The 13232-nt window shown below is 43.7% G+C and overlaps 1 protein-coding gene across 1 annotated transcript in view; it reads left to right on the top strand.

The window, feature by feature from the left end:
- The window catches only part of ROR2 (receptor tyrosine kinase like orphan receptor 2), a 156989-nt gene that overhangs the window by 133095 nt on the left and 10662 nt on the right, over nucleotides 1-13232 (top strand). Inside the window, exons 5-6 of the mRNA XM_083464823.1 lie at nucleotides 764-891; nucleotides 11699-12013. Of these exons, the coding sequence (XP_083320949.1) occupies nucleotides 764-891; nucleotides 11699-12013 (443 nt within the window). The remainder of the gene's footprint in view (nucleotides 1-763; nucleotides 892-11698; nucleotides 12014-13232) is intronic.

Raw genomic sequence — 13232 nt, 5'->3', positions numbered from 1 at the left:
ATAATAATAATATAATATTTCAGAGTCTTAGTAACTGGCCATCCCTAGCATTAAAAGGAATGGCTTTTTTTCCTAGCAATGGTACTCTGGAGCAACTCCATTTAAGCTGGATACATCAAGCTGATTTTTAGCAGCCCAGACAGTAATTCGACATATGCATTAGGTTCTATAGAAGAAAAAAAGAATTTGGCATTAAATCTATAGGAGGGGGTGGGAGAGAAGGACGTTTAAGCCCTGATTTCATTCTGTTTATCTAAGCCATAGTTCAGAATTATGCCATATTTTAATTAAATCTTGGCAAGGCCTCTTTTGCTATTCGCTTGCAGGAAATGAAGACTTGCAGGAGGAGGCAGGAGAAGAGAAACAACTGCTTGCCTAATTGCATTGCATGCCGTTAAATGCCAGCAATGTATTATGAGGTGTAACATGATACACATTGTGGTCTCAGTTGGACAGCCTTTTAATAGAATAACCTGCCACATCCCATTATCATTAGCATAGGATTTCTAAGATAATTCTTGTTTTCACTTTTAAAAGGTCCCCCCTTTCCTTCCTTGAATTAATATGTTCATTGATGCCCTTCTTGTTTCCAGAAACATTGTATGGTGAAAACTTGAGGTGAGAGACCAGTATCTGGAGGAATGTAAAATGTCAGATTTAACATTTCTCTGCTGCTGTTGAAGGACATATTTCTTTAAAATTCATCAGGGACAGGCAGACATCTGCAGATGTACTTACAGGCTCCCCAATTTGTCTTTTGCAGGGAAGATTACCACGAAGATGGGTTTTGCCAGCCTTACAGGGGAATTGCTTGCGCTCGCATCATTGGAAATAGGACCATTTACGTGGATTCCCTCCAGATGCAAGGGGAAATCGAGAACCGAATCACTGGTAAGCCTGCATGCCTCGATCCTTGTCCGAAAACATTGTATTTCACGCGAAAGCCTGAAATCCAATGTAATGAATGGAAATCAAACTGGGTACAGCTTTTTTCAGCCTGCATCACAGAATGAATTGAGGCAATGTGTTTTCCCTATTACGCAGTAGCTTTTGCAGTCCTCCTGAGGTGGAATTTGAAGTGCAAGGAATCACTCTCAGGGCTTTAATATATGTCTGGGGAAGGGTTTCCTTCCTTCACTTTAGTTCCTGCTTCAGGGCAACAAGAGTACAACTCTAGCCTGAATGTAGAGCTGTCCACACAAAAAAGAAACCTCTTTTGGAAGAACCGGAGTGATTTTTTCCCCAGGGTTAAACGGTTTGTTTATGTTGGGAGGCAGTGATCCCAGGTCAAGAAGAGGATACTTCAATTTCCCTAAAGCAGACACCTTTGCCTACCTGCATGAATAATTGGATGCTGTCTCATATTATGGCACCTTGATGAACATGGTCTTGTTTGCTTCTTATAGGGCACAGTGATTTGGAGTATCTGGATTAACTCTTGAGGTTGAATGATGTCTTGCGTGTTGCAGCGGGAGATTGATGAATTTCATGAGGTTTCTTTTCTGCTCACATTGTGTTATTCCATGGCAGGGCTGGTGCCAGACTTTAGCAAGAAGGGGACGACAGAGGGCAAGATGTTTGGACAGTGTTCTTGAAGCTACCAACATGAGTTTGACCAAACTGAGGGAGGCAGTGGAAGACAGGAGTGCTTGGCGTGCTCTGGCCCATGGGGTCACGAAGAGTCAGACACAACTAAACAACAACAACAAACCATGGTGCTGTGGAGGATCTCACCCCTCCAAAAACAAACCAACCACAAGGCCTCTGCCCAGTGATTTTTGACCACCATCATGCCCTGCAGGGCTCCTGGATGTCTCTTAGTGGTGGGCAGTGGTGGTACTTTTGTATTTTGAGTAGCCAAATAGCATAGTAGGGTAACCATGGCAGATCACAGTTTAGTACTGTTTCGTTGTTATTGTTTAATCGTGTCTGACTCTTCGTGACCTCATGTTAGTTACTACTCATGTTAGTTAGTTAGTTAGTTAGCTAGCTACTCATGTTGGTAGCTTCAAGAACACTGTCCAACCATCTCATCCCCTTCTCCTTGTGCTCTCAGTCTTGCCCAGCATCAGGGTCTTTTCCAGGGAGTCTTCTCTTCTCATGAGGTGGCCAAAGTATTGGAGCCTCAGCTTCAGGATCTGTCCTTCCAGTGAGCACTCAGGGCTGATTTCCTTCAGAATGGATAGGTTTGATCTTCTTGCAGTCCGTGGGACTCTCAAGAGTCTCCTCCAGCACCATAATTCAAAAGCATCAGTTACAGTACGATAATCTTTATTGTCATTGTCCCATACAGAACAACAAAATTGAAAAAATGTACATCAGACATTCAAAAACCAACAAGCTTGCTATCCCACCTATCCCAGCCTGGTTAATCCCCTAAAAACTCTGATACCCCATAATTAAATACAATATACTCCCATAGGGACTACCTTACACTGTGTTTAAAACCAAAATCGCATTTGGATAGAAACTGTTTCTCAGGCGGCTAATCCTAGTCTTTATAACCCTTTGGCGATCAGCCTGAAAGCAAGATGAGTGCTGCACCCCATAATCACCTTTGACCATTCAGGGGTCCTTTATCTTTACCTTTACCTAATAATTAATAATAATAATACAATGTTATTTAACCTCCCTGCGGCTAATTCAATGCTCTTGCAAAGCAGTTACATACCTGAGTAGTATTTGGAATCAAATGCCTGTCATCACCGGGACTCACTATGCAACCTTTTGTTTTGTTTTATCTATTTGTATATACCCTCTGTAGTCTACTGCAAAAAATAAAATGCTTGCTATGGTGGATCTCTTCCAGGAAGCACCTTTCCCAGCCTTATGTCCTCCAGATGTTTGGGACTCAAACCTTCCATCTTCTCTGACCACGTGGCTGAGTCTGATAAAATTAGAATCTAAAACATCTGGAGGGTGATAAGTTGGGGAACTCTGCCTGGGACTCTGTGATAGAGCTCACGTTTGGCATATACCAAGTTCCAGGTCCAATTCCCAGCATCCCAAGCTAGAGCTGAAAAACCTTCTGTCTGAAACCTGGGAGACGAAGTGCCAGTCAGCTCCTGTACTTCTGTGCTCCTATTCAGAGTTTTACGTAGGGTGTGTATTTGCTTTTATTTAATAGGTTTTCACAGCAAAGGCTCGGTCTCCTGTTGTACACCAGTGATTTTTCAGACAACTCTGCAGTTACATACAAAGGGTCCAGTGATTCAGTGTGCATAGTTATCGGGGCTTGTAATAAGCCATAATCCAGAGAACCGTGCTCCTCCACATGTAGAAACAAGAACAGCTGTGCTCTGCGAAAAGGCATGAGCAAACTTGAACGCAGGAGATGTACACAGTAATCCAAAAGGGCTGCTTACATGTGTCTATAACTGAACTGCAGAAATAACCAAGGCTTTCTGGCTTTCTCCTCGGTCTTGCCATCGTAGCTTCCACAGGTGAAGAGGCAAACTGGGTGTTAAGCCAGGGAAAACTAGAATGAGCACTCCAGCTGCATACCCTTATGGGACGTGGGTGACACTATGGTCTAAACCACTGAGGCTCTTGGGCTTGCCCATCGGAAGGTCGGTGGTTTGAATCCCCGCGATGGGGTGAGCTCCCATCACTCTGTCCCAGCTCCTGCCAACCTAGCAATTCAAAAGCACACCAGTGTGAGTAGATAAATAGGTACCTCTGCAGCAGGAAGGAAACGATGTTTCTGTGCACTCTGATTTCTGTCACGGTGTCCCATTGTGCCAGAAGCTGCTGTTGGGTCCATCATGAGATGCCTGCCAGCTTCCAACCACAGATACCAGCAGCCTTCAAGCAAGCAAATGTGCCTTATTATTGCTCCTTAGCATCCCACTGCCAGAGGATTGCCTCCTTCCATTCACCACTTTGCCTCCTCCAAGCAGAAGAAACCTGGGCAGTGCTGAATGTCATATCCATTGCCAGGTGTGTCCTGCTGGAAACAGAAAAGGGCTTTACCCTTGGCCTGCCTGTATATCCACTCAGTTGCCAAGTGCTTTTGTGACATCACAAGAAACCCACAGCCAATGGCAACAGCTGGGGAGGCATCATCTTCATTGCTTTGAGCCTCACAATGGCGGGTGGACCTATCAGTGATTGTGTACTTGTTTGTTCGGGACACGGATGGCGCTGTGGACTAAACCACTGAGCCTCTTGGACTTGCTGATCAGAAGGTCAGCAGTTTGAATCCATGCGATGGGGTGAGCTCCCATTGCTCTGTCCCAGCTCCTGCCAACCTAGCAGTTTGAAAGCATGCCAGAGGGAAGGTAAACAGTGTTTCTGTGCTCTCTGGTTTCCGTCACAGTGTTCCATTGCACCAGAAGTGGTTTAGTCCTGCTGGCCACATGACCCAGAAAAGCTGTCTGTGGACAAATGCTGGCTCCCTGGGCCTGAAAAGCGAGATGAGCGCCACAACCCCATAGTCGCCTTTGACTGGACTTAACCATCCAGGGGTCCTTTAACTTTTACCTTATTACCTGATGGTCCCCTTGCCTCCTTGGAGAACACTTCTGAAGGCATGGGATCCTGAAAGTGTGCACATTTGGGACACTTGTAATATTGAGACAGTTCTTTATTATGCATTGTTTTGAAAGTATAGAAGTTCCCTCCTATCGTTGCGCCAGATATTTTGGGTCAATGAGTAGTTCACTGTAAAGTCTGTTCAATGTAAAAGCATGAGAATCAAACTGAAGGTGGCAAATCTTAGAATGGGGGAACTTGAACAAAGATATTTTTGTTCTAGAAAAAATCAGTTTTCTGGCAGTTCTTTTTTTTTTAGAAGGAAAAAAGAAAAGGAAGTCTACATTTGTAACTGTTACATTAGTTTTCACTTTAAGCCACTGAAGCATGTAGCTATGGGAATGGAAAATAGTGACATCTGCAGTCCAAACAGGAAAATTAATTTTAAAAGACTGCTTCAAGCACGGTGGTAGTAAAACTCTTCAGTGTAAAGTGTGAAACATTTCTGAAATCTCTCTCTTTTTTTGCAAAGAAAGGGGAGACACAGGCTGTGCTTTTGTCTTTTTTCTGTCTTTAAACTTCCTGTGCCATTCCGCAGTTCATAATAATAATAATAATAATAATAACCCATCCCCTTGAGAACGTGTGGCATGGCTTCTTTAAGCCCAGTTGACTCGTATATTTTATCTGTGCAATACATCTCTTATTACTGCTTTTGGCACTGAAGAAAACTGCCATGGGTTCCTGTACTTCTAAGAGGAGCCATGGGCAAATCTATTATCGTTGTTTAGGGAAGTCAGTATTGGAATCAGCTGCTTTGCACTGGAAAGGACTTGTGTGCATTGCCATATATTGCTAAAACTCCATCTTCATGCACCCAATTTCCACGGGGGTGCTATATTCCGCTTCAATGCCTGCACTGTGTTTTGTCATCTAATAAAAAGAGTTATTTGCTAGGCAATTGATGGCAAAAAATATCTTGCTTAATGCATATACAGATCCAGATGTTTTGCAAACAAGTTCAGACATTGGCCAGCAGTGAGCAAGGAGAGTCCATATCCAAGCATCTCTTACAGGAGATACAAAACATGAGAGAACTAGTTTGTATCGAGCTGTGAACCTTCTGAATCACTGGATCTAATTTTCTGACTTGTAACAGGGTGCACTGAATTATTCCTGGTCAGAGAATAGCACCGTGCATTTTTCTACAAGGACAGCTCTGAGTCTCGGTTGTGATATGCTCCTTTCATGCATCCAGCCTCTCTCTACCCAAGACACTGGGGCCCATTGAAGACCAACCTCCCATCGTACCCACCACAGCTGGTTCATTCTCTGGTGCTTTTCCTTGTACAGCTGGCACAGCTATGACTGCACCGTCCAGAAGATTACTGAAATAACTGCATGGCATTATCTCTGTAACGTTTCTCATTCATATGCCCCATCTGTTTAGCTCTCTAGACATCCTCCATTTCCACTGCACAAAATATTATTATTATTATTATTATTATTATTATTATTATTATTATTATTATTATACCACCCTGTACCCGGGGGTCTCAGGGCAGCTTACAGAATAAAATCAAAATATAAAACCACAAAATACATAATAAAAATAAAAACAACAACTCAACAGCTCCCCCTCCTGAAAAACACATTTTAAAAGGGCATAGGATGTAAATCGAATCAGCCAAAGGCCTGGTTAAAAAGGAACACTTTTGCCTGGCGCCTAAAGGTGTGTAATGAAGGCGCCAGGCGAACTTCCCTGAGGAGAGCATTCCACAGATGGGAAGCCACTGCAGAGAAGGCCCCGTTCTCGTGTTGCCACCCTCCAGACATCTCGAGGAGGAGGCACAAGAAGGAGGGCCTCAGAAGATGATCTCAGGGTCTGGGTAGATTCATATGAAAAGAGACGGTCCTTGAGGTATTGCGGTTCTTACTTAGCAGCTGGCAACTTCTATAGATTATCATAGGGCAAGTGTACAAACCTTTTCACTTTAACCAGCTTTAGATATTTTTTTTTGGTAAACTTGTCCTCGGTCCTGGAGGCATAGAAAACTGTAAAATGTAAACTGATGAGCAGTGTACGGATACGAGATTGTAGCAGGTGACCAAATTGTGGTTGCAATTTCAGAAATTGTTTGTTCGACTGCATTGTAAACTCACACTTGCATATGTGATCACATGATGAAACAGGTGTTTTCAGGTATGACCCGAGACCTCCCACATGTAGGCAGTTAAGTCTCAATGCTTTTATTGACAGAGATTCCTTCTGTTTATTCCTGATGTGAACCATTTGTGTTTGTTTTGTTGCTATTTTGTTAATGTCGTTAATATTGTTTTATAGATATCAATGCTGTCGTACTTTGTGAGTCCTATAATATGATTTTTGGTGTAACTGTGATGTTTAGCTTATTTTTTAGTTGTTTTCTTAATAGTGTTACATAGATGGAAATTGTTTTACAATATTTGGGATTGTTTTACTGATGATTTCTTAAGTATTCTATATAATTTAGGCTGTGTTCGTGATGTTCCATTATGTTATTTTTATGTAAGGCACTTTGGGATTTATTTGAATAAAAAGCGGCAAAGGAATAGAATCAAGCAAGCAAGCAAGCAACTTTGATCCAGGGTTGCTAAAGAGGGAAATTCTCTGGCAGCAGTTATCCCAAATGTGAAAATTCCTCAACTATTTTATGTTCCCTTCCAAGTATTCCTTTTGTAGTGGGCCCATGATCTTTACTTATCTTGGCCTTCTTCTTATCTGCATTCTTTTTAAATGCTGGCTTGTTCATGGATGCTTTGCCATTGTTTAAAGTCCTTTGGTAATTCATTATAATCTTTAGTGCAGCTTACCGAAGTCATTAGCAAATATCAGGTTTCTTCTGGTGCACTCACACTTTTGACTTAACCTGGTCCTAGCCCAAAATTCTGACTACAAGCTCCGTGTGATACTCCGGTTTGGCATTCTTGGGAATTGCTCTGTTCAGTTAGTCAGCTTCTTGAAAAAAATCTCTGCCCAACCAAGAAAAGTAATCAGTACTATCTTTGCCACTGAGTTCAAAGGTTATTCTAAGAGTGTAGGAACATGATGTGGATAAGGCAATAGGATGATTAACGAGAGAGCTGCTAGGTAGACCAAACAGACTCACTCTAAGCCCACCAATTACAAAAGAGAGAGAGAGAGAGAGAGATGTTGCTGCTGCTGCATCAATAGAAGTCTAGCGTCTAGAGATCAAGGGGAGTACAGTGGTACTTCAGGTTGAGTACTTAATTGGTTCCGGAAGCGTTCTTAACCTGAAGCGCACTTTCCTATTCAAAGTAATGGAAAAGTGGATTGATCCGTTCCAGACGATGGAAAAACCCCCTAAAACAGCAATTTAACACGAATTTTACTGTCTAACGAGACCACTGATCCATAAAATGAAGGCAATAATCAATGTACTGTGCTATAAAATAAATAAGGCAGTACTGTAGATGAAAAAATTAACTTATTTTTTTCTTACACGCACTGATGATTGTTTGGATGGGGGGCTTTTATCCATTTCTGCAGTCACACAGTCAACCAGTAGCTGAACCCCAAGCCCCACACGATCCACACAACAGTGGCAGAAGGCAGAGTCCCCCAGAAGTCCCCCAAACGAAGGAGCAAAGAAGAGGCAAAGGCACAGGGCAGACACACATAAACAAATCCCTTACAGAATCCCAAAATTTTCCACTCCCCCTCACAGGGTAGGTGGGCTTACCTGACTAGGTGCCACCCATCTTGCTACGGCTGGGGGTGGGGCAAGGGTTGGTAAAGGGCTTTTCAGCCCAGGCTCACCTTTGTTTTCTTGGTCTTCATTAGGTAAGTGTTCCTTACCTAACTTTGGGGCTGGGGTGTGACCTGCTGGGCATCCTGCGGATGTCGGGGCCTGGCTCCAGGCAGTTGTGAAGGCTTCCGAGAGCTCTCGCGGCTGGAGCCCAGTTGCAGAGCCTCCACAGGCCCCGCGGATGTCCAGGCTTGGATCCGGCTAGTGGCGAGGCCTCCAAGAGCTTGGAACACTCACTTCCAGGTTAAAACTGTTTGTAACCCAGAAAAACGTAGCCAGGTGTACCACTGTGATAGTACCACTCTATTCTGCCTTAGTCAGACCACACTTGGAATACTGCGTCCAGTTCTGGCCACCGCAATTTAAGAAGGATGTTGACAAGCTGGAACGTGTGCAGAGGAGGGTGACCAAGATGATCAAGGGTCTGGAAACCAAGCCTTATGAGGAACGGTTGAAGGAGCTGAGTATGTTGAGCTTGGAAAAGAGGAGATATGATAGCTATCTTCAAATATCTTAAGGGTTGCCACATGGAAGAGGGAACATGCTTGTTCTCTCCTGCTCTGGAAGGTAGGACTCGAACCAATGGCTTCAAGTTGCAAGAAATAAGATTCCCACTAAACATCTGGAAAAACATTCTGACAGTAAGAGCTGTTTGGCGGGGGAACAGACTCCCACAAGAGGTGGTGGACTCTCCTTCCTTGGGGGGTTTTAAACAGAGGTTGGATGGCCATCTGTCATGGATGCTTTAGCTGAGATTCCTGCATTGCAGGGGGCTGGAGTAGATGACTCTTGTTGGCGTTCCTTCCAACTCTAAGATTCTATGATTTTATGAAAGTACCCAGGGGAGAGTTGCGATGCGGGTGGTGCTGTGGGTTAAACCACAGAGCCTAGGACTTGCCTTCTTGCCAACCTAGCAGTTTGAAAGCACGTCAAAGTCAAGTAGATAAATAGGTACCGCTCTAGCGGGAAGGTAAACAGCGTTTCCAAGTGCTACTCTGGTTCGCCAGAAGTGGCTTAGTCATGCTGTCCACATGACCCGGAAGCTGTACACCGGCTCCCTCGGCCAATAAAGTGAGATGAGCGCCGCAACCCCAGAGTCGGTCATGACTGGACCTAATGGTCAAGGGCCCCTTTACCTTTTTAGTTAGTTTCCATTTTGTTCCATTTTGAGAGTGGGGCAGAAGGCTTTTTCCTGCTCCACAGCATAGCCGCCTGCCAGAGAGCTGCCTTCACATGCAGAGATGTGTTTGTAATAGTGTGTGAGCACCTATGTGTGTGTGTTCAGTAAGTACACACACGTGCTTGTATGTGCTTTTGTGCAAGATCTGATAACCAGTTTAAAATTGACAGTGTATTTGAAACAATTATTTCTAGTCCTAGGCAATGTACACGCTGTAACTTGAGAGCAAACACTTTCCCTCAAAGAATTCTGGGCACTGTAGTTTTCCCCTCACAGAGTGACCATTCCCAGCAACCATTAACAAACTACAGTGCCCATAATTCTTTGAGGGACAGAATATGCTTCAAATGTGCTTTATGGTTATGGTGTGAGCCCAGCTTTTGAGTAAAAGGCCAAACAAATGAATATGTTATGATAAACATGTAGTGTGAACTGTGCCAATGGGAAGGAACAGCCTACGCATTAGGAAGGGAAGGTGGCAATTTCTTGGGGCACTAAGTAATTTCATTATTCTGTCATTTCCTTGCTTGTCACAATTTGCATTGGCAGGACATGCAGATTTGGCATGAGCTGAAAGCTATAGAACATTTGGGAAAGTGGAAATCTACCTATATGTAGGTGGGACCTGTTTCATGTATCACACCTGTGATACGTCTTTTATTTCCCTAACTTTTAAATATCGAAGAAAATTCAAGTGATAAATGTCAGCATTTAAGCAGCAGTTGCTGGAAAAGCTGGGAGAGGGGCAGTTTCAACTCTGTGATTATGACATACAACAGGCATAGGCAAACTCCGGCTCTCCAGATGTTTTGAGACTACAATTCCCATCATCCCTGACCACTGGTCCTGTTAGCTAGGGATGATGGGAATTGTAGTTCCAAAACATCTGGAGGGCCGGCGTTTGCCTATGCCTGACATACAACCTATGACAAACAATGCAATTGAACTTTTCAATATTATTTTCTACTTAGCTTGTGTATCAGCCAAAAATGTATTGTTACATTTCCATCCAGTGTTTTTTCTTCTTTCCAAATTGTGCTGTGCGTGTTTCAGCTTCAGGAGTGGAAAATGTATGTTACACATTTATCCAGCATAGTGATTTAAAAACAAAACAAAGCATGAGTTGAGGCAGACCTCACTGGGGCTTAGTCATGGGGCTCGCTTCCTGTGCCAGGGCTCAGCAGTGAAACATGTGAGGCTATACTGTGGAACAACATGTCTTTGATCATGTTCATTGTGGGCTTTATCTCATCACTCAGTGAGTACCTCTAACCCCAGCACATCTGGGATTTGATGGCAGAATACAGGGTGCGACTTCCAGACAGGTTTGAGCATCTCTGCTTGGAACCAGTAAGATAATGTGAAGCTTTCCTTTCACAATCCTGATATGTCAAGAGCCTCATCAGATGGTCACTCATCAAAGGGAGACAATGCAAAGATGCCTCAAAATGCAGAGGTGGCTGACCAGATACAGTGGAACCTAAGTTGTCGAACGTAATCTGTTCCAGAAGACTGGAAGATATACTTCCGAAATGTTCAACAACCGAGGCACGAAGGACTGTCGGCAATTTCCATTGAGAAAATGGAAAAACACGCAGTGGAAGCCATTCGACTCCCGGGCCGCATTTGAAAACAGAAGCAATTATTTCCAGGTTTTCAGCATTCGGGTTCCAAAACATTTGACTTCCGAGACGCTCAAAAACCGAGGTTCCACTGTACATCCCAAACATAGGGAAAAGGAAAAATTGCCAAGGGGTGGGTGGTCTGTTGGTGGGTGCTTTTTTAAGTGACTAACATTGTGAAACTCAGGCGATCATATTATATACACCACAATATAGGTGCGATCAGACACACTCGGCCATTGCAAAGGGCTTTGTAACAACATGAACCAGATTATACTGCTTTGACCACCACCTCTCGCACCAAAGAACTCTGGGAATATTCGTGATTATGAAAGTTTTGAAAATTCTGCATCTGAGAGAGAAATCAGTCTGGAATTTGCAGCGCAGATGAGTCCTCTTGTACTCTGTGAATGCGGCAATGTCAAAATATCTACTTTGGTTACATGAGATGCCTATGTATCTAGCATAGTATGTTCTCAGTTCTTTTATTAATGCTTTTAATTTGGTAGCCTGCTTTGAAGTTGTTTCAGTTGTAGGAGATCAATCATAATGTGTTGTGTCTCATTTTTTGCCTGAACTGAGTATCTTAATGTTTGCCTTGCCTTTCTCTCCAGCTGCATTTACCATGATTGGCACATCCACCCATTTATCGGATCAGTGCTCCCAGTTTGCCATCCCGTCTTTCTGCCACTTTGTGTTTCCTCTCTGCGACGAGCGCGCTCGGACACCTAAGCCAAGGGAGCTCTGTCGGGATGAGTGTGAAGTTCTGGAGAATGACCTCTGTAGGCAGGAATACAACATTGCTAGATCTAATCCGCTCATTCTGATGCAACTCCAGCCACCCAAATGTGAAGACCTGCCACTGCCAGAAACCCTGGAGGCTGCCAACTGCATAAGGATCGGAATACCTGTAGATCGGCTCAACAGGTGTAAGTTATCTTTCTTGCTTTTTCTTTTGTGTAAATGTATCAAAATCAACAGGGACGCAGGTGGAGCTGTGGGTTAAACCACAGAGCCTAGGACTTGCTGATCAGGAGGTTGGCTGTTCGAATCCCCGTGATGGGGTGAGCTCTCGTTCTTCGGTCCCTGCTCCTGCCAACCTAGCAGTTCGAAAGCATGTCAAAGTGCAAGTAGATAAATAGGTACCACTCTGGCGGGAAGGTAAACGGCGTTTCTGTGCACTGCTCTGGTTCGCCAGAAGCGGCTTAGTCATGCTGGCCACATGACCCAGAAGCTGTACACCGGCTCCCTCGGCCAATAAAGCAAGATGAGCGCTGCAACCCCAGAGTCTGCCACGACTGGACCTAATGGTCAGGGGTCCCTTTACCTTTACCTATCAAAATCAAATAATTGGCTTTATACATTTAAGCATTGGGTTTAAAAGGGATGAATGAGTTAATTAACATATTAAATTACCCATTGCAGCCTGGGAAGCTCAGTTGGTTAGAATGTGGTGCTCATGATGCCAAGGTTGCAGGTTCAAACCCTGTAAGGAACAGCTGCATATTCCTGCATTGCAAGGGGGTTGGACTAAATGATCCTGATGGACAGTGTCTTGCGGTAAATAAACAGAAAGAGCATGCAGAGTCAAAGGTCCGAAAGAAAAACTTTTACTAAAAGGCAAAGGCTTGTTACAAAACTTCCGAAAAAGACTTCAGACACACGAGGTAAAAACGAAAGTGAGAGATGGAGAGCAGATCGCTGAGCACAGGAATTTATCTCTCCTGGCTCGGCATGACCTTGAGATACTCAAAGCAATGGAAAGAGAAGAAGGGAAGTCACTGGTATTTTAAGGTTGTTTAAATGAATATTCTAAAATGTAAAACAGAAAAATTAATAAAAATTATAGGAAAAAGTGAGAGGAAAAAGCTGTCAAGAGGTTTGAAACTAGGCCGAAGCTTGCATGAAAGTAGGCTATGTGGCGCTTGGGCCCCCGCTTCCTCACTCTACCTTTAATGTGTCACAAGATACATGACATTGTTTAGACTTCTGGGGCAAGTACATTTTACTACTGTGCTACAAAGTATGGGTTGCATCTAATCATGATGTCCCGTTAGTGCAAGGACTTCTGCAAAAAGAGCTTTCCTTTCCCTTTTGGATTCCCATCCCTGCCCCATCCGCCATTTTGTTCTGGGAATTCTCAAATGC

The sequence above is a fragment of the Podarcis liolepis genome, assembly GCF_965112155.1.
Source record: "Podarcis liolepis genome assembly, chromosome: 11".
Taxonomy (NCBI): Eukaryota; Metazoa; Chordata; class Lepidosauria; order Squamata; family Lacertidae; genus Podarcis; species Podarcis liolepis.
The sequence above is the reverse complement of the archived record's forward strand: the minus strand, read 5'-3'. Positions and strand labels throughout refer to the sequence as shown.